At 36.4% G+C, this 22,378-nt stretch overlaps 1 protein-coding gene across 5 annotated transcripts in view; it reads right to left on the minus strand.

The window, feature by feature from the left end:
* The window catches only part of CENPP (centromere protein P), a 215,329-nt gene that overhangs the window by 190,079 nt on the left and 2,872 nt on the right, over positions 1-22,378 (minus strand). For all 5 annotated transcript variants that reach the window (XM_082400955.1, XM_082400953.1, XM_082400952.1 and 2 more), the window contains exons 2-3: positions 3,276-3,457; positions 635-723 (exon numbers count right to left, since the gene is read on the minus strand). In XM_082400955.1, coding sequence (XP_082257081.1) covers positions 635-723; positions 3,276-3,288 — 102 coding nt within the window. In that variant the 5' untranslated portion in view covers positions 3,289-3,457. The remainder of the gene's footprint in view (positions 1-634; positions 724-3,275; positions 3,458-22,378) is intronic.

A 22,378-nucleotide genomic window follows, 5' to 3' on the forward strand; every position in this document is an offset into this window, starting at 1 on the left:
GCTTTCTGATTTTATGTGAAAATCCTAACCAAGAGTATCTTCCTCCCATGTTGTTTCTCAGCAGTCCTGTATAACTTGCTGGCATAACCATGAACCACCTTGAAGTCTAACCCTCCAGCCCTGAGCAGTCTTCAGGTTGTAGTAATCCCACATGGCCACAACTATAGGAGAGGCCCTGAGCAAGAACACCAACTGTGCTGCTCCCAAATACCTGACACACAGAAAATTGTGAGATAATAAATGTGTTTTATTGGTTTAAGCTGTTAAATTTGGGAGAAAATGTTAAGCAGCAATAGATAATAGATAATAGATGACTGAGATATCAGCTGACGACTGAGGGCATCCAAGACTGTTCCCATGACCTCAGGGCTTGCACTGGAAGCCCAGGAACATCTTACTACCTGCCCTCCAATAAAGCACTATGCTTTCAGCAACAATCCTACTGTATGCAGTTGCTGGGGTATTCATACTTAAAAATTTTTTTAATGGTACCACTTTGCACAAATGTGCTACAAGGGGGCCCTAGCTCAAGAATGTCTCCTCAACTCAGCCACTGCTGAAGACTGGGGTGTGGGAGTTTTTATTTCATAGCAGCAGAATCTGTGTTATCTATCACAATGTATTCTTAATTTACCTGGATTTCCAGAAGCTGAAATTCAAGTTGAAACGTAATCATGTGGCAATCTCCTGATAATCTGTGTCTCTGCAGAACTTTCTTTATACCTGTAAATCAGAAAAATAAATATTTTTGTTTGCAAAAAACAATTTCCTTTAAATATCTATTATTTAATTTTGTGTGGATACCTATAATATATGTGGGTGTATGTGTGAGAATGTATTTGCATTGAAAATACCTGGAAGAATGTACACCAAATTGATCGCCTTTGCAAAATAAGATTAAAGACAACTTGTACTTTCTAGTTATCGATTATACCAAAGATTAAGGTAAGAAACAGAAATATGCTAGTATGACCCTAGACAAATTTGAATCATGATAACTGTTAGATATTTTTCATTTTTTCAACATTATCTGGTTCTAGTTAGACAATAAATTAAATCCATGTATTTACCTCAGTTAACTCTCAAAACTTTACTAAAATGACAGCAAAAGTATTTTTTTTAGGTATAACATGAATACACTCAAATGCATAAAATGCCCTATTCTTAAGTATACAGTATGATATATAGATATAGATATAGATATAGATATATTTACAAGTGTTTCCCATGTAACCACCACTAAGATCAAGATACAGAAAGTTTAAAGTACCCCATAACGTTCCCTCATGCCCTTTCCAGGCTATACACTATGTCCCCAGCAAGAGATAACCATTATTCTGACTTTATTACCATCTACTTTTGCTAATGAAGGTATTTTTAAATGGGCACAATTCTCTTTTTTTTAATTTTTATTTTTATTTATTTATTTTTTTAAAGAAATAGGTAGAGCTTCTTTTTTTTTAAATTTTATTTATTTTTGGCTGCGTTGGGTCTTCGTTGCTGCGCATGGGCTTTCTCCAGTTGTGGTGAGTGGGGGCTACTCTTCGTTGCAGTGCGAGGGCTTCTCATTGTGGTGGCTTCTCTTGTTGCAGATCATGGGCTCTAGGCATGCAGGCTCCAGTAGTTGCAGCACACAGGCTCAGTAGTCGCGGCACGTGAGCGCTAGAACGCACGGGCTTCAGTAGTTACGGCACATGGGCTCAGTAGTTGAGGCATGCGGGCTCTAGGCGAGTGGGCTTCAGTAGTTGTGGCACACGGGCTCAGTAGCTGTGGCTCGCGGGCTCTAGAGCACAGGCTCAGTAGTTGTGGCACATGGACTTAGCTGCTCCGCGGCATGTGGGATCTTCCGGGACCAGGGCTCAAACCCGTGTCCCATGCATTGGCAAGCAGATTCTTAACCACTGTGCCACCAGGGAAGTCCCCACGATTCTCTTTTTTTTTTAAACTGAAGTATAGTTGCTGTACAATACATATACATTACACGTGGACAATATAGTGATTCACAATTTTTAAAGGTTATACTCCATTTACAGTTATTATAAAATATTGGCTATATTCCCCATGTTGTATAATATATCCTCGTAGCTTGTTTTATATCTAATGGTCTGTACCTCTTAATCTACCCCTATGTTGCCCCTTCCCCCAGAAGGGCACAATTTTACAAGGATAAAGAGAAAAAGATGAGAGTAACCTAATTTTAGAAGCTGAAAATCAGATGGATAAGCTAGATATTACACGAAAAAGTGGAACTAACCTGGCAGATCCAGGAAAATTAAAACCTAAGCCAGCAATGGGGAAAGCTCAGAATCAAGCCCATTCAAAGGCATTCTGAATGGGCACCACCAAGTACCTCTACAGATGGGGTAAACCTGGGGCACAAAATAGAAAGACTGAGACTTTTGTACAGTAAAATCTCACTCTCCATATTCTCTGTATTCCATCTATTCCTTTCAAGTACTTGAAGTGTCTAAATTTCATTTCTACATGTAATTCAAAGTTTCACTCAGGTGAGCTGCCCACCACCTTCTGAGGGTCACTCTTCCTCTCCCTGGTCATAAGGGTTATTTTGGTGGAAAAATCAGGAAGCATTTCCTAAAGTGATTCCTTCTTCTAAACCAAGTTCCCAACATCCAATCGCACAGCTGAATTAGCTTCCCCTTACTTGTTAGTGCATCACAGATCCTTGGTAATAAAACGTAAGTCATTGGGACCAGAAACCCTCCTCTGCCAAATGGTCCAGCTCTTGAAATATTTATCTTGGCCACAAGGCCATGTTCATTAGCAGCAGAGCACCACAGATGACACTGCTCTCATGTCAGTAGTGAACAACAGCTAAGATTTACAAATTAATGCTGCTACTGTTCTTAAAATTGCTTATGGCTGTTACTTGACTATTAAGTTACTTAATGACAGACTGTGTCTTCTTTAATATCTACCTCAGGCAGCTTTTAAGAGTATTACACACACTGTGATATTGAATAGACACTTGACAAAACAAGTTTACCACAACCACACATTCAAATCGTTATCTTGCAGAATTTTAATTCAATGATAAGACAACCAATTTCCTATGTATAATAAGGTAAACTTCAATACCACTTCTAGATTAAAATTAATGCTTACTCTGGAAATTCCCTGGATGCATAGTGGTTAAGACTCAGCACTTTCACTGCCGTGGGCCCAGGTTCAATCTCTGGTTGGGAAACTAAGATCCCACAAGCCACACAGCACAGCCAAAAAAAATAAAAAGAAAAAAGAAAAAATCTAATGCTTACTCTTTTCTGTCATCTCAGTGCTCGTTAGGTCCTCTGTCTTCTTGGAGTAATGTCTTATACTGATGCCAGTAAGCGTACTTAGAAACTGAAGTTCTGATTCTAAATGTCCAAGATGACTTCTCAGATCTTTTGACAATTCCCATCCTTCAGAATCTGCTTGGTATATTTCTCGAAATGATTTTCTAAAAAGCAAATGCCACAAATAATTACTTCAATTAAGAAACCACTAACAAGAGTTTCAACTAATATCTATAAATTTCTTCAAACCATTCCCATTTTATCCTTCTTACTCTCTTCCCATTAAAACTAGTAAGATTTTTCTTAAAACCAATGTGGCTACTAACACTGCAATCATTAATCTCAATATAAAACAAACCTAACCAAGTTATAATACCATTTTTCTACATATTAGAAACAGCTATAAAATAAATTATAACAGGAGTACTTTGTAAAATTAAAATGTCTGTTTAGGCTGGAATATTTAAAGTGTTCCAACCTAAATGTCTGATATCCCAAGACACCTCAAACTATTTTAAAAGATATGATGAACCTAAAAACAAAATAAATGAGCTACCTTCAACTTCTAAAACAAGTGAAGTATCACAGAGCATTTTATACTAAGAAAGAGATTCTTGCGAAATTGAAGAGAATAGAGGCAAAAATTCCAAACGAATAACGAATAGCATAATCTCTAAACAACACTGTGATCAGATATTCTGCACTGAAAACATATAGCTCTGTTTTCCTTGAAAAAAGTAAAATTTCAGCAAATAATCACAATAAATGATATTTTATTTTTTGTAATCCTTTCTTGCCATCATGCTATCAGCCACATTCTACACTGCTGACTCCCACTATCTTAAACATGCTTTCCTTTCCTTCTGGGGCATGATTATCCTGATTCTCATTCTACATCTTGGGTCTTCCACTGTCCCTGCCTTTTGTCTCCGGTGTTAGAAGAAAACCCTAACACTCTTGCCTCTGCTCTTCTGAATATGCATTCTCTCATTCCAGAAGAATATTTGATGATTAATCTTAGCTCTTTTATGCCAGTAACTCCTAAAACACACCTTTAATCATCTCTTCTTCCTGCAAGGTAAATTTAACTTGATAAAGCATCAAATGTTTTCTTCTTCAAATTAGTTTTTCCTTCAAATTTCCCTACTCTTGTTAATGATAAAATCTGTCCCTTGATATAGCAGGTTCCATTTCTTGAGGGTCACCCTTGCTCTATTACTCCTCTCACATCTGGATCTAAGGTCATCTTTTCTGCTCCCCCACATAGCTATCCCTCCTTTTCTATTTCTAATTCCACTACATTAGCCTATGTTCTTATGACCATATACCATGTCTATAAAGAATAACCTAACTATATCTTCACACTGGTAATTCAAAACTTGTATAAAGCCCGTAGAAACTTTTTAAACTTTGTTTTAATGCTAATTTAAAATATCACTATAAGTATATTCTATGTCATCTGAGAGACTACAACATGCTCTTTTGTATTTGTGTTTTGAAAATTAAATAAAGCTAATGAAAAAAAGAACAGAGGTAATCTTCATATAAATGAGTTCCTTCCAAGTGAATACTAAACAATGACACAGCAAACTACGGATGAAAATTTCAAGGTATTTCCAACAGAGCAAACTGATAAGAGAACTAAGTAATCACATTAAAGGATAGATATGCAGAACTCAAGAAAGAACTTGTGGCTGAGAAAGGGAAAAATGCGGAGTTATTGTTTACTGGGTACAAAGTTTCTCTGTGGGACAATGAAATTATTTTAGAGATGGATAATGATGTGATGGTTGCACAACAATGTGAACTAAACTATATACTCTAAAAGGGTTAAAATGGTAAGTTTTATGTTATGTATATATTACCACAAAATAAAAAGATAACCTGCATATTCTCATTCATAGCAGTAACTTACTTTGAGCAAAACATCATTGGTCCATTACAATTAATGATGCTATTTTGAATGAATTGGGGATATGGGTTTTATGGTTTTATAGTTTTATTTATTATTTGCAAATTTGTCTTAGTAGCATATATTTTTTTGCCCAAAATTAGATGTTCACAAGAAGATTTTTTTCTTTTAAAGCAAATCTACACAAGACTTGAGTTTAAAACTCAATGATCTAGGATTCTATGAAGATGGCAGAGTAGGAAGCACCAGGAACCTATCTCCCCAACTAGGAAGCAATTGCAGTGGCAGAATCTGTCTGATATAACTTTTTTGGAACTCTGGAGACTGCTGAAGGCTTGCAACTTCATGGAGAAGGCTTAAACATACATTACAGTAAATCGTGGGCAATTTCAGCTCTTAGCACAGTAGTAGCTACCCATGCCCCCTCCAACAACATGGCAGGCAGCTGTGCACATGTTCTTGAAGCCACCTGCACACAGCTTAGGGGAGCAAGAGTGGGCAAAAAGGACTCTGTCCCCCAAATATTGAGTATCTGTGCTCCAGTTGCTGATTGCGGCTGCTGATCACAGAGATGCAGACAAAGAGGAGGGTAGTCACTGCTGCAAGCCCCTACCCTCTGGCTGAGGTAGCATTAAGGATATTTAAAGAGCTGTTGCTTTTTGTTTCCCACCGTCATTTTTGCCTTTTCCTTTTCAGGAGTCAGACATTAAAGACTAGGACATGAAAAATCAAACTAAATATGTGGGGAAAGTTAGAAAATGATTGCACATACCCAAGTAAAAGCTCAGAAAAGACATAATTAGACATTAAGTTTACACTTCAGGCTGATCCTCAGCACACAGACAGCCTACAACAACAACAACAACAACAACAACAACCTAAAACAATAACAAAAAAGTGTAAACACTGGGGAAAAGGGGGGAGAATCTGATTTCCAGAGTTACCACATTATTAAATTAAAATGTCCAGTGTTCAACAAAATATCAAAAGGCATACAAAAAACAGAAAAGCATGGCCCATTCAAAGAAAAAAAAATATTCAAAAGAATCTGTCCCTGAAAAAGACTTAATGGCAGATATATCAGACAAAGACTTTAAAACAGAAGGCTTAAAGATGCTCAAAGAAATAAAGGAAGATGTGGAGAAAGTTAAGAAGACGATGTGTGAACAAAATGGAAAACATCAGTATAAAGAAAGAAAACCAAAAAGAAATTCTGGACCTGAAAAGTACAATAACTAAAATGAAAAATTCGCCAGAGGAATGCAAAGGCAGATTTGAGCAGACAGAATAACGAATCAGTGAACTTGAAGATAAGACATTGGAAACGGAGACTGAGGAACAGAAAGAAAAAACACTGAAGAAAAGCAAACAAAGCCTAAGGGACCAGTGGGACACAACCACAAGGACCAGCGTATGCATTGTGGGAGTACCAGTAGGAAAAGCAAGAGGAAAAGGGGAAGAGAGACTATTTGAAGAAATAATGGTAAAGGGCTTCCCTGGGGGGCGCAGTGGTTAAGAATTCACCTGCCAATGCGGGGACACAGGTTTGAGCCCTGGTCCGGGAGGATCCTACATGCTGCGGAGCAACTAAGCCCACACGCCACAACTACTGAGCCTGCACTCTAGAGCCTACGAGCCACAAATACTGAGCCCGCATGCCACAACTACTGAAGCCTGCGCACCTAGAGCCCATGCTCTGCAACAAGAGAAGCCACTGCAATAAGAAGCCCGCGCACTGCAACGAAGAGTAGCTCCCGCTCGCCACAACTAGAGAAAGCCTGCATGTAGCACCAAAGACTCAATGCAGCCAAAAATTAAAAAAAAAAAAAAAAAAGAAAGAAAGAATGGTAAAAAGTGTCCCAAACTTGATGAGAGACATGAATGCTAACATTCAAGAAGCTCAACTAACTCTAAACAAGATGAACTCAAAGAGGGTCATAATGAGACATAATCAAATTTTCAAAAACCAAGGGTAAAGAGAGATTTTGAAAGCAGCAAGAGAAAAGCAAATCATCACATACAATGGATCCTCAATAATATAAGAGCAGATTTCTCATCAGAAGTTTTGGAGGCCAGAAAACAGCGGGCCAATATATTCAAAGTGCTAAAAGAAGAAAACCATCAACCAACAATCCTTCTGGCAAAATTTTCTTTCAAAAGTGAGGAAGTGGGACTTCCCTGGTGGTCCAATGGCTAAGACTCCGAGCTCCCAATGCAGGGGGACTGGGTTTGATTCCTGGTCAGGGAACTAGATCCCACGCGCTGCAAATAAGAGTTCACATGCTGCAACTAAAGATCCTGTGTTCCGCAACTAAGACCTAGTGCAGCCAAATAAATAAATATTAAAAAAAAAAAAGTGAGGAAGAAATCAACACATTTTCAAATAAACAAAAGCTGAGGAAGTTTGTTACCACTAGACATGACCTCCAAGAAATGCTCAAGGCAGTCCTGTAAAGTAAAATAAAAGTACACTAGACAGTAACATGAAGCCATGTGGAGAAATAAAGATCTCAATAAAATTAGTATATGAGCCTATAAAATCTACTAGTATTGTAACAATGGCTTGTAACTGAACTTCTTTTCCTACATGATTTAACATTTTAAAAAATTAGTCTAAAGGTACTATGAGTATAACTTTCATCTGTAACTCCAAATCACGTTTTCTACAAAATTTAAGAGATGAATGCATTTAACAGAATTATGAGTTTATGTTCAGGGGTCACAAAAGTATAAGGATGTAATTCTGTGACATAAAAAAACAAAAACAATGGAGATGGAGCTGTAAACAGGCAGAATTTTTGTATGTTATTGAAATGTGGGTATAAATTCAAATTAAGAGTGTTGTAACTTTAGCATATTATTTATAATCCCTCTGATAACCACAAAGAAAATAGCTAAAGAATATATATCAAAGCAAATGAGAAAGAAATTTAAGCACTTCTCAAAAGACAGAAATGCAGGAAATGAGGGACAAAAGCGCTTAAGGGCGCACACAAAAAAAACAAAGAGCAAAATGACAGAAATAAATCTCTCCTTATAAGTACTTATTTAAATGTAAAGAGGTTAAATCCTCCAAACAAAAGACTGAGTTTGGAAGAACTGATAAAACCACAGGCTTCAACCATATGCTGTCTATAAGAGAATCACTTTAGATAAAAAGACTAAAAGTGAAAGGATGGAAAAAGATACTCCATGCAAAAAGGAACCGAAAGAGAGCAGGACTGGGGATACTAATATCAAACAAAATAGACTTTAAGTCAAAAGAGGTTATAAGAGACAAAGAAAAAAAAAAATATATATATATATTAATGAAAGGTTCAATACAGCAAGACATAAAAATGATAAACATTTACAAACCTAATGACAGATATCAAAATACAGTTTTCCTTCAGTATCTGTAGGGTACTGGTTCCTTGACTCACCACAAATACCAAAATCCATGGATGCAGAACCTGTGGATACGAAACCTGCAGATACAGAGCTGACTATATTTCAAAGCAAAAACTGAGACAGTTGAAGGGAGAAATAGTTCTACATTAAACGTTCAAAGTGGCTACATAAGAGGATCATGAATTCACCTCCTCCCATAGTCACACCAAATCTACACCTACATATGAAACAATTTTCTCTGAAAGAAACCCAAAAACTAGCTGAGCAACTCCTACACATCAGGCAAATGAGAAAAAGCCTACGTTGAAATGGATAGTAGAGGCTGAGACACAATCCACATAAAAGCCACCTGTTGCACGGCAACCCACAATCAAGAGGGACTAACAACTCTGACCTGCTCCCTGAGGAGTGAAAGGTGTGAACACCACAGCTGGCACCCCAAATTTTAAGACCAGCACCTGAGAGGCAAGCCCCTAAAATATCTGGCTTTGAAAGCCAACAAGCCTTGTGCCCATGAGATTTACAAGGCTATAGGGCAGGGGTCTCCAAACTTTTTGGCACCAGGGACCAGTTTCATGGAAGACAATTTTTTCACAGACTGGGGCGGGGGGTGGGGGATGGTTTCGGGAAGATTCAAGCACATTACATTTATTGTGCACTTTATTTCTATTATTATTACATTGTAATATATAATGAAATAATTATACAACTCACCATAATGCTCACAGGAGGCAGAGCTCAGGTGGTAATGTGAGCTGGGGAGCAACTGTAAATACAGATGAAGCTTCACTCACTCGGCCACCACTCACCTCCTGCTGTGCAGCCCGGTTCCTAACAGGCCACAGACCGGTAGTGGTCCGTGGCCCAGGGGTTGGGGACCCCCACTATAGGGAACCGAGAAACAGTTCTTAAAGGGCTCATGCATGCAGACTCACCTACCCCCGAACCCAGCACAGAGGCAGCCAACAAAAAAGCAACCAGTGTTTCTGTTTAAGAGGCCTACTTCCTTACCTTAAAGCTTTGGCCTGAAGGCTTCTAATTTAACATCATACAAGAGCCTATTTAAATACCTTCAAAGAAAGAGGCCAGAGCATCACCTTTGTACTCTCTCTGTCTTACTCCATATCACCAGTATCTCCTGGAAAGGAGTTTGTGCACCCTCTGGAACCCTGATTTTTGTGGCTGCTGCCCAGTTGGACACCTCTTATTCACTGGGCTCTGGCAGTCAACAGAACTTACAGCAGAACTTATTGTGGGTCCCGTAGCACTGTAACAAAAGGAGAAATAGTTCTTAAATGACTAATGGCCCCAGGGCACAGTGGAGATACAGCAGACTAAAATGCACTCTTAATCTTACTGTGAAAGAGACAAATAAGCTTATCTTCAGAACTGGAGCCTGAGTGGCAGGCTTATCATTAAACACACATTCAGGGCCCAATTACAATCCTCTGCAGAGACTGAGGAGGCCAGAGGATGCTACCCTTCATGCTTTCCATCTGACCAGGCCCCAAGTCATCAGTGTCTCCAAGACAGGGGCTTGTGCACCCCAACTGTTGTGAATGCTGTCCAGAGGACACATCCCTTTATAGCCTGGCTCTGGTGGCCAGAGGGCTTACGTTCATGAGTTCGAAAGAAAAGTAACAAACGAAGAAACACTTCTTACCTGGCTATTACCAGGGCTCAGGGCAGAGGGAGCAGTCTTCCCTGAAAGAGGTATATTTGCATACTTTAAAAGCTCCTCCCTGAGCTTCTTCTTGCCAATCAGCCTGAATCTACCTGCTGACTGAGAACCTCCCCTTTGCAACACTGACAAGTCTTGAGGTACCCTCAACTACTGGGAGCAGCTAAGAATAAATAGGTTGCTTGGACAACACCAAGGTATGAGAGAAAACCAAGACAGAGTTGAACAATAAAGTTCATCTACTACACGAGGTCACTCTTCCAAGACTGCAAGAAAGGGCTGTTTTATCTAATACATAGAAACCAACACAGAGAGTCAAGAAAATGAAGAAACACAGGAATATGTTCCAAATGAAAGGACAAGATAAAGCCTCAAGAAAAGACCTTAATCAAATGGAGGTAAGTGATTTACCTTATAAGCAGTTCAAAATAATGATCATAAAGATGCTCACAGAGCTCAGGAGAACAATGGATAAACAAAATGAGAATTTCAACAAAGAGAGAGAAACTATAAGAAAATACCAAGTAGGGGTCATAGACCTGAAGACTACAATAACTGAACTGAAAAATTCAATAGAGAGGTTCAACATCAGACTAGATGAAACAGTAAAAAGGATCAGTGAACTTGAAATTATGGCAATATAAGTTATCCAATCAGAGCAGCAAAAAGGAAAAAGAATGAAAAAAAAAGCTAAAATAGCTTAAAAGACTTATGGGGCAACAACAAATGGACCAGCTTTCAAATTATAGGGGTCCCTGAAGGAGAGGAGAGAAAGAGGCAGAAAACTTATTTGAAGAAATAATTGCAGGAAACTTTCCTAACCTGGGGAAAGAAACAGACATCAGATCTAGGAAGCATAGAGAGTACCAAATAAGAGGAACCTAAAGAGACCCAAGTAAGAGGAACCTAAAGAGACCCACATCAGACACATTAAAATTAAAATATCAAAAGTTAAAGACAAGGAGAGATTCTTAAAAGCAGCAAGGGAAAAACAACTTGTTATGTACCAGGGAACCCCAAAAGACTATCAGAGTTTTCGGCAGAAACTCTGCAGGCCAGAAGGAAGTGTTATGATATATCCAAAGGCTGACAGATGAAAACTGCCAACCAATAATACCCTACTGGCAGAGTGATCCTTCAGAAGTAAGGCAGAGATAGTTTTCCAGACAACCAAAAGCTAAAGGAGTTCATCATCACCAGATAGGCCTTACAAGAAATGTTAAAAGAACTTCTCTGAAACAGAAGGTCAATAAGTAGAAGCAGGAAACAAGAAAGTATAGTTCTCACTGGTAAAGGTAAATATATAGAAGAATTCAGAATAATCTAATGGTGCAATGGTGGTAGGTTAATCACCTAAAAGCTAATATGAAGGTTGAAAAACAAAAGTAGTAAAAATAACGATAAATACAACAATTTGTTATGGTATACACAATATAACAAGACCTAAATTGTGACATCAAAAACATAAAACATTGGGGGAGGGAGTAAAAATGCAGAGATTTAGAATGTGTTAGAACTTAAGTTATTGTCAGCTTAAAACAGACAGTTATAAACATGTTTTATGTAACCCTCATGGTACCCACAGAGCAAAAAGCTACAGTAGACACAAAAAGATAAAAAGGAATCTAAGCATACCACTATAGAAAATCACCGAATCACAAAAGGAGAGAGCCAGAGATGAAGAAAGGAGCAATGGAATTACAAAACTTCCAGAAAATAAAATGGCAATAAGCACACACCTATCATAAATTACTTTAAATGCAAATGGACTAAATTCTTCAATCAAAAAGCACAGAGTGGCTAACTAGATTTAAAAACCAACAAAAGACCCATCATGCTGCTTACAAGATACTCACTTCAGATGTAAGGACATACACACTGAAAGTGAAGGGATGGAAAAAGATATTCCATCCAAATGGAAACTAAAAGAAAGCTAAAGTAGCATATTTATATCAGAAAAAAAAGGCTTTAAGACAAAGTTGTAATAAGAGACACAGGTGGTCGTTATATAATGATAAAGGAGTTAATCCAACAAGAGGACACACTGGTAAATATTTATGCACCCAATATAGGAGCACCTAAATATATAAAACAGTATTAACAGACTTTAAAGAAAGAAATAGACAGCAATACAACAGTAGGGGATTTTAGCACACCACTTACATCAACATGTAGATCATCCAGAGAGAAAATCAACAAACAAACATTGGTCTTAAATGACACATTTAGACCCTAAGAACTTAACAGACATAGACAGAATATTCCACTCAGAAGAAAGACTACACATTCTTCCCAAGCACACAAGGAACATTCTCCAGGATAGGTCATATGTCAAGCCACAAAACAAGTCTTAATAAATTTAAGAAGACTGAAATTATATCAAGCATCTTTTCCAACCACAATGATATTATACTAGAAATCAATTACAAGAAAACTAGAAAATTCACAAATATATGGAGATTAAACAACATCCTACTAAACATGACTGAATGAGTCAAAAGAAAAATCAAAAGAGAAGTAAAAAAATACCATGAGACAAATGAAAACAGAAATAAACACACCAAACTATGGGCTGTAGCAAAAGTCATTCTCAGAGGGAAGTTCATAGCAATAAAAAGCAGTAACAAAAAATCTCAAATAAAAAACAAATGAAGCCCAAAGTTAGTAGAGGGAAATATCAAAGACCAGAGAAGGAAAAGAATGAAGTACAGCCTAAAAATGTGATAGAAAAGATCAAGGAAACCAAGAGCTGGTTAGTCAAAAAGTAAACAAAATAGACAAAACTTCAGCTAGAATAATCAAAAAAAAAAAGAGAGAGAGAGAGAGAGAAGATACAAATAAAATCAAAATGAAAGAAGAGACATTACAACAGACACCACAGAAATACAAAGGAAACCACTCACGTCATAAGAAGGTATGAAAAATTATATGCCAACAAACTGGACAATCCAAAAAAAACAGAAGAACTTCTAGAAACATAGAACAAGACTGAATCATGAAGAAACAGAAAAACTGAACAGACAATTAATAATAAAGAAATTGAATTAGTGTTTAAAATCCTACCTACAAACAAAAGTCCAGGACCAGATGGCTTCACTACTGAATTCTACCGACTATTTAAAGAAGCAAACCAATCCTTCTCTAACTCTTCCAAAAAACAGGAGAGGGAAAACTTACACAATCATTTTATGAGGACTTTACCCTGAAACCAAACTCAGACATGAACACTACAAGAAAAGAAAATTACAAGGCCAATAACCCTGATGAACATAAACGTAAATCCTCAACAAACCATTAGCAAAGCTAATTCAGCAATACGTTAAGCAACATACACCAGGAACAACTGGGATTTAGTCCAGGAATGCAAGAATGGTTCAAATCTGCAAATCAGTGTGATACACCCCATTAACAGAATGAAGGATAAAAACCATGTGATCATCTCAATAGATGCAGAAAAGTGTCTGACAAAATTCAACATCCATTTATGATCAAAACTCTCAACAAAGTGGGTACAGAGGAAATTTACCTCAAAATAATAAAGGCCACATGACAAGTCCACAGCTAACATCATACTGAACAGTGAAAAGCTGAAAGTTTTTCCTCTGAGTTCAGGAACAAGACAAAGGATGCTCACTTTCACCACACTTATTCAACATAGTAATGGAAGTCCTAGCCAGAACAGTTAGACAAGAAAAAGAAATAAAAGGCATTCAAATCAGAAAGGAAGAAGCAACACTGTAACTATTTGCAGGTGACATGATATTATTTAGAGAAAACCCCAAAGACTCTACCATAAAACTGTTAAAACCAGGAAACAAACTAGTGAAGTTGCAGGATACAAAACCAATACAAAAATCTGTTGTGTTTCTATACACTAATAACAAACTATCAGAAAAAGAAAATAAGAAACCAACCCCATTTATAACTGCATCAAAAGGAATAAAATACCTAGGAATAAATTTAACAAAGGAGGTAAAAGACCTATACACTGAAAATTATAAGACACTGAAAAAAGAAACTGACAAAATACTAATATTTGAAAAGATATTCCATGCTCATGGATAAGAAGAATATTCTTTAAATGTCCATACTACCCAATGCAATCACCAGATTCAATACAATTTCTAACAAAATTCCAATAGCATTTTTCACAGAAGTAGAAAAAAATCCTACTGTTTGTATGGAACCACAAAAGACCTGGAATAGCTAAAGAATTCTTGAGAAAGAACAATCCTGGAGGCATCATAAGTCTTGATTTCAAACTAGATTACAAAGCTATAGTAACGAAAGCAATACAGTATTGGCATAAAAACAGACACATAGATCAACAGAAGAGAAAAAAGAGCCCAGAAATAAACCCATTCATACATGGTCAATTAATTAATGACAAAGAAGCCAAGAATACACAATGGGGAAAGGACAGTTTCTTCAATAAATGGGTTGGGAAAACTGGACAGCCAGAAGCAAAAGGATAAGGAACCACTATCTTACACAATACACAAAAGTTAACTTAAAATGGATTAAAGACCTGAAACTATAAAAATCCTAGAAGAAAACATAAGCAGTGAGCTCCCTGACATTGGTCCTGTCAATGATTTTTTGGATTTGCCACCAAAAATTTAGGCCAGAAAAGCAAAAATAAACAACAAGTGGAACTACATCAAATTAAAAAGCTTCTAGACAGCAAAGGAAACTATCAACAAAGTGAAATGGCAACATATGGAATGTAAGAAAATATGTGCAACTCATTTATCCCCTAAGGGGTCAATATCCAAAATGTATAAGGAACTCATACAATTGAATAGCAAAAATCCACATACAATCAAAAATGAGCAAAGGATTTCAATAGACATTTTTCCAAAGAAGACATACAGAAGGCCATGAGGTACATGAAAAGGTGCTCAGCATCATTAATCACCAGGGAAATGCAAATCAAAACCATAAGAAGATATAACCTCACACTTCTTACAATGGTTATTATCAAAAATGCAAGAAATAACAGGTGTTGGTGAGGATGTGGAGAAATAAGAATACTTGTGCACTGTTGGTGGCAATTTAAATTGGTACAGCCACTACTGAAAACAGTATGGAGGCTCCTCAGAAAGTGAAAAATAGAACTACCGGGGAAATTGACAGTAACACAATAATAGTAGGGGACTTTAACACCCCACTTTCACCAATGGACAGGTCACTCAAAATGAAAATAAATAAGGAAACACAAGCCTTAAATGACACATTAAACAAGAGGGACTTCATTGATATTTATAGGACATTCCATTCAAAAACAACAGAATACACTTTCTTCTCAAGTGCTCATGGAACATTCTCCAGGATAGATCATATCTTGGGTCAAAAATCAAGCCTTGGTAAATTTAAGAAAATTGCAATCATATGAAGTATCTTTTCTGACCACAACGCTATGAGACTAGATATCAATTACAGGGAAAAAACTGTAAAAAATACAAACATATGGAGGCTAAACAATACACTACTAAAAAACCAAGAGATCACTGAAGAAATAAAAGAGGAAATCAAAAAATACCTAGAAACAAATGACAATGAAAACACAATGACCCAAAACCTATGGGATGCAGCAAAAGCAGTTCTAAGAGGGAAGTTTACAGAAATACAATCCTACCTCAAGAAACAAGAAAAATATCAAATAAACAACCTAACCTTACACCTAAAGCAATTAGAGAAAGAAGAACAAAAAAACCCCAAAGTTAGCAGAAGGAAAGAAATCATAAAGATCATATCAGAAATAAATGAAAAAGAAATGAAAGAAACGATAGCAAAGATCAATAAAACTAAAAGCTGTTTCCTTGAGAAGATAAACAAAATTGATAAACCATTAGCCAGACTCATCAAGAAAAAAAGGGAGAAGACTCAAATCAATAAATTAGAAATGAAAAAGGAGAAGTAACAACTGATACTGCAGAAATACAAAGGATCATGAGGGATTACTACAAGCAACTATATGCCAATAAAATGGACAACCTGGAAGAAATGGACAAATTCTTAGAAAAGCACAACCTTCCGAGATTGAACCTGGAAGAAACAGAAAACATAAAAGGACCAATCACAAGCACTGAAATTGAAACTTTGATTTAAAATCTTCCAACAAACAAAAGCCCAGGACCAGATGGGTTCACAGGTGAATCCTATCAAACATTTAGAGAAGAGCTAACACCTATCCTTCTCAAACTCTTCCAAAATATAGCAGAGGGAGGAACACTCCCAAACTCATTCTACAAGGCTACCATCACCCTGACACCAAAATCAGACTAAGATGTCACAAAAAAAGAAAATTACAGGCCAATATCTCTGATGAACATAGATGCAAAAATCCTCAACAAAATACTAGCAAACAGAATCCAACAGCATATTAAAAGGATCATACACCATGATCAACTGGGGTTTATCCCAGGAATGCAAGGATTCTTCAATATATGCAAATCGATCAATGTGATACACCATATTAACAAACTGAAGGATAAAAACCGTATGATAGTCTTAATAGATGCAGAAAAAGCTTTTGACAAAATTCACCACCCATTTATGATAAAAACTCTCCAGAAAATAGGCATAGAGGGAACCTACCTCAACATAATAAAGGCCATATACAACAATAACACAGCCAACATCATTCTCCATGGTGAAAAACTGAAACCATTTAAACTAAGATCAAGAACAAGACAAGGTTGCCCACTCTCACCACTATTATTCAACAGCATTTTGGAAGTTTTAGCCACAGCAATCAGAGAAGAAAAAGAAATAAAAGGAATCCAATTCGGAAAAGAAGAAATAAAACTGTCACTGTTTGCAAATGACATGACACTATACATAGAGAATTCTAAAGATGTTAACAGAAAACTACTAGAGCTAATCAATGAATCTGGCAGAGTAGCAGGATACAAAATTAATGCACAGAAATCTCTTGCATTCCTATACACTAATGATGAAAAATCTGAAAGAGAAATTAAGGAAACACTCCCATTTACCAGTGTAACAAAAAGAATAAAATACCTAGAAATAAACCTACCTAAGGAGACAAAAGACCTGTATGCAGAAAACTAAAAGACACTGATGAAAGTAATTAAAGATGATACGAACAGATGGCGAGGTATACCACGTTCTTGGATTGGAAGAATCAACATTGTGAAAATGATTATACTATCCAAAGCAATCTACAGATTCAGTGCAATCCCTATCAAACTACCAATGGCATTTTTCACAGAATTAGAACAAACAATTTCACAATTTGTATAGAAACACAAAAGACCCCGAATAGCCAAAACAATTTTGAAAAAGAAAAACGGAGCTGGAGGAATCAGGCTCCCTGACTTCAGGCTATACTACAAAGCTACGGTAATTAAGACAGTATGGTACTGGCACAAAAACAGAAATACAGATCAATGGAACAGGATAGAAAGCCCAGAGATAAACCCACCCACATATGGTCACCTTATCTTTGATAAAGGAGGCAAGAGTATACAATGGAGAAAAGACACCCTCTTCAATAAGTGGGGCTGGGAAAACTGGACAGCTACATGTAAAAGAATGAAATTAGAACACTTCCTAACACCATACACAAAAATAAACTCAAAATGGATTAAAGACCTAAATTTAAGGCCAGACACTATCAAACTCCTAGAGGAAAACATAGGCAGAACATGCTATGACATAAATCACAGCAAGATCCTTTTTGACCCACCTCCTAGAGGAATGGAAATAAAAACAAAAATAAACAAATGGGACCTAATGAAACTTCAAAGCTTTTGCACAGCAAAGGAAACCATCAAAAAGATGAAAAGACAACCCTCAGAATGAGAGAAAATATTTGCAAACGAAGCAACTGACAAAGGATTAATCTCCAAAATACACAAGCAGTTCATGCAGCTCAATATTAAAAAAACAAACAACCCAATGTAAAAATGGGCAGAAGACCTGAATAGACATTTCTCCAAATAATATATACAGATTGCCAACAAACACATGAAAAGATGCTCAACATCACTAATCATTAGAGAAATGCAACTCAAAACTACAATGAGGTATCACCTCACACCGGTAAGAATGGCCATCATCAAAAAATCTACAAACAATAAATGCTGGAGAGGATGTGGAGAAAAGGGAACCCTCTTGCACTGTTGGTGGGAATATAAATTGGTACAGCCACTATGGAGAACAGTACGGAGGTTCCTTAAAAAACTAAAAATAGAACTACCATATGACCCAGCAATCCCGCTACTGGGCATATACCCTGAGAAAACCATAATTCAAAAAGAGTCATGTTCCACAATGTTCATTGCAGCACTATTTACAATAGCCAGGACATGGAAGCAACCTAAGTGTCCATCGACAAATGAATGGATAAAGAAGATGTGGCACATATATACAATGGAATATTACTTAGCCATAAAAAGAAACAAAATTGTTATTTGTCGTGAGGTGGGTGGACCTAGAGTCTGTCATACAAAGTGAAGTAAGTCAGAAACAGAAAAACAAATACCATATGCTAACACATATATATGGAATCTAAAATAAAAAATGGTTCTGATGAACCTAGGGGCAGGACAGGAATAAAGACACAGACGTAGAGAATGGACTTGAGGATACGGGGAGGGAGAAGGGTAAGCTGGGACGAAGTGAGAGAGTGGCATGGACATATATACACTACCAAATGTAAAACAGCTAGTGGGAAGCAGCTGCATAGCACAGGGAGATCAGCTGGCTGCTTTGCAACCACCTAGAGGTGTGGGATAAGGAGGGTGGTAGGGAGATGCAAGAGGGAGGGGACATGGGGATATACATATGCATATAGCTGATTCACTTTGTTACACAGCAGAAACTAATAAAACATTGTAAAACAATTATACTTCAATAAAGATGTTTAAAAAAATTACAACAAAAAAAAGAATAGAACTACCATATGATCAGCAATTGTACTGCCGTGTATTTATCCGAAGGAATCAAAAACACTAACTCGAAAAGATATATGCACCCCAATGTTCACTGCAGCATTATTTATGATAGCCAAGACATGGAAACAAACAAAGCATCCATTGATCGTTAAATGGATAAAGAAAATGTGGCCTGTATATACATGGAATATTACTCAGCCATAAAATGAATGAAATCTTGCCATTTGCAACAACATGGATGGACCTTGAGGGCATTATGCTAAGTGAAGTCAGACAGAGAAGGACAAATACTATATGATCTCACTTATATGTGGAATCTAAGAAACACCAAAAAGAACAAGTTCATAGATATAGAGAATAGACTGGTGGTTGTCAGGGGCAAGGGGGTGAGGGGGCGGTAAGGGAAATGGGTGAGGGTGGGGTGGTCAAAAGGTACAAACTTCCATTTATGAAATAAATAAGTCATGGGGATCTAATGTACAGCATGGTGACTATAGTTAATAATACTGTATTGCATATTTGAAAGTTGCTAAGAGAGTAAATCTTCAAAGTTCTCATCACAAACAATTTTTGTAACTATGAATGGTGATGAATCTTAAGAATTTCTTGTGATCATTTTTTTTATATATACAAATGTGAAATCATTATGTTGTACACCTGAAAGCAAAGTAATGTTATATGTCAATTACAGCTCAGTAGAAAACAAAATAACAGTTGGAGACTTCAATCCCCCACTTACAATGATGTATAGAAGGACCAGACAGATTAATAAGTGACAGAAAATTTAAACACCACAGTACACCAATTAGGTCTAACAGACATATATAGAACACCCTACACGACAAGAGAATACAAATTATTTTCAAATGCAGGTGGGACATTTTCCAGGATAGATCATATACTGGGCAAATAATTGAGTCTCAATGGATTTTAAAAGACAGGTATTCTACAAAGTATTTCCTCCAACCACAACGAGCTGAAGTTAGAAATCAGTAACAGAAGGAAAACTGAAAAATTCACAAAATTGTGAAATTAAGCAACACACTTTTAAATAACCAATAAAGAAGAAATCCCAAGGGAAATGAAAATATATTTTCATTCGTCTTTAAGGCCAATGAAAATGAAAACACAACATATCAAAACTTAGGAGACATAGCAAACATAGCACTAAGGACATTTTATAGCTATAAACACTTAAATTAAAAAAAAAAAAACAAGAAAAAAAACAAGAAAGATGTCTAATGAACAACCTAATGGTAAAACTTAAGAAACTAGAAAAAGAAGAATGAATTAAACCCAAAGCTAGCAGAAGGAAGGAAATGATAAAGATTAGAACAGAGATCAGTGAAATAAACATTAAGAAATAGAGAAAAATCAATGAAACTAAAAATTAGCTCTTTGAAATAAAATCTGAAAAGAATTTTCACTTTTACAAAAAGAAGGTGAAAAGTGAAAATAGCGTTTGGGGTTTGTTTTGCAGCGAGACATCACAGAGGCAACATGCACCCTGAGCAGTGAGAGTGGCACCACCAAGCTCCTACCCCAGAAACTACACTCAGCATCTCAGCATCAAAACTGCCATAGCTTTGAACTGTGTCTGTGAGCATTTGTGCTGTATCTTGATTTATTTTGTGCATCTGTTAGCAAAATGTGTCCTGAGGTAACTGCTTCTTTGCTTTACACCATTTTGACTTACAAAAGGTTTCATTGGAATGCTTTATTTTCGGATAGTGGGGGGGAAACTGTATTTGAAAATTTCATAATAAAAACCACTCAAAAAAACCAGGAACAGAAAGAAATTATCTCACCATAATAAAAACCATATATGGACAACCCACTGCAAACATCATACTCCATGGTGAAAGACTGAAAGCTTTTCCTGTAAGATTAGGAACAAGGTAAAGATGCAGCTTTCACCACTTCAATTCAACATAGTACTGAAAATTCTAGGTAGAGCAGTTAGGCAAGAAGAAGAAATAAAAGGCATCTAAATTGGAAAGGAAGAAGTAAAATTATCTCTGTTTGCAGATGGTATGATCTTAAATGTAAGAAATCCTAAAAATTCTACAAAAAAACTGTTAGAACTAATAAACGTATTCAGCAAAGTAACAGGATAACAAGTCATCACATAAAAATTAGATGAATTTCTATACAACAATGAACAATCTGAAAAGGAAATTACAAAAACAATTCCATTTACAATACCATCAAAAAAGAATATAATACACAGCAATAAACTTAATCAAGAAGGTAAAAGACTTGTACAATGAAAACTACAAAGCATCACTGAAAGAAATTAAAGAAGATATAAATAAATGGAAACACATCTCATGTTCATGGATTAGGAGGTAATGTTATTAAAATGTCAATATTACCCAAAGCAATCTACAGGTTCAATGCAATCCCTATCAAGATCCCAATGAGGTTTTTTATTTTAAAAATAGAAAATGCCATCCCTAAGATTCATATGGAACCTCAAGGGATTCCCAATAGCAAAACAATCTTGAAAAAGAACAAAACTGAAGGATTCATATTGCCTGATTTCAAAACTTATCTCAAAGATACAGTAATCAAAACTGTAGTACTGGCATAAAAACAGACATACAGATCAACGTAATAGAATACTTAGAGAAGCCAGAAATAAACGTTCACATATATGGTCAAATGATTTTTGACTAGCATGCCAATACCATTCAAATTGTGCTGGGAAAACTGGATATCCACATGCAAAATAATGAAATTGGACCATTACCTAACATATACAAAAACTAACTCGAATTGGATCAAAGGTGTAAACATAAGACCTAAAACAATAAAACTCTAGGAAGAAAACGTAAGACAAAGCTTCACGATATTGGATTTGGCAATGATTTCATGGATATATTCAATACCAAAGGCACAGGTAACAAAAGAAAAAATAGACAAATTGGACTTCATGAAAAAAATTTTAAAATGTACATCAAAAAACACTATACACAGAGTAAAAAGGCAACTCACAGAATGGGAGAAAATATTTGTTAATTGTATATCTGATAAAGGATCAATATCCAAAATATATAGAGAAACTCCTAAAACTCCACAACAAAAACCCAAACAACCTGATTCAAAAATGGGCAAAGGATTTAAATAAACATTTCTCCAAAGAAGATATACAAATGGCCAATAAGTACATGAAAAG

Source organism: Balaenoptera borealis, assembly GCF_965194805.1.
Source record: "Balaenoptera borealis genome assembly, chromosome: 8".
Lineage (NCBI taxonomy): Eukaryota > Metazoa > Chordata > Mammalia > Artiodactyla > Balaenopteridae > Balaenoptera > Balaenoptera borealis.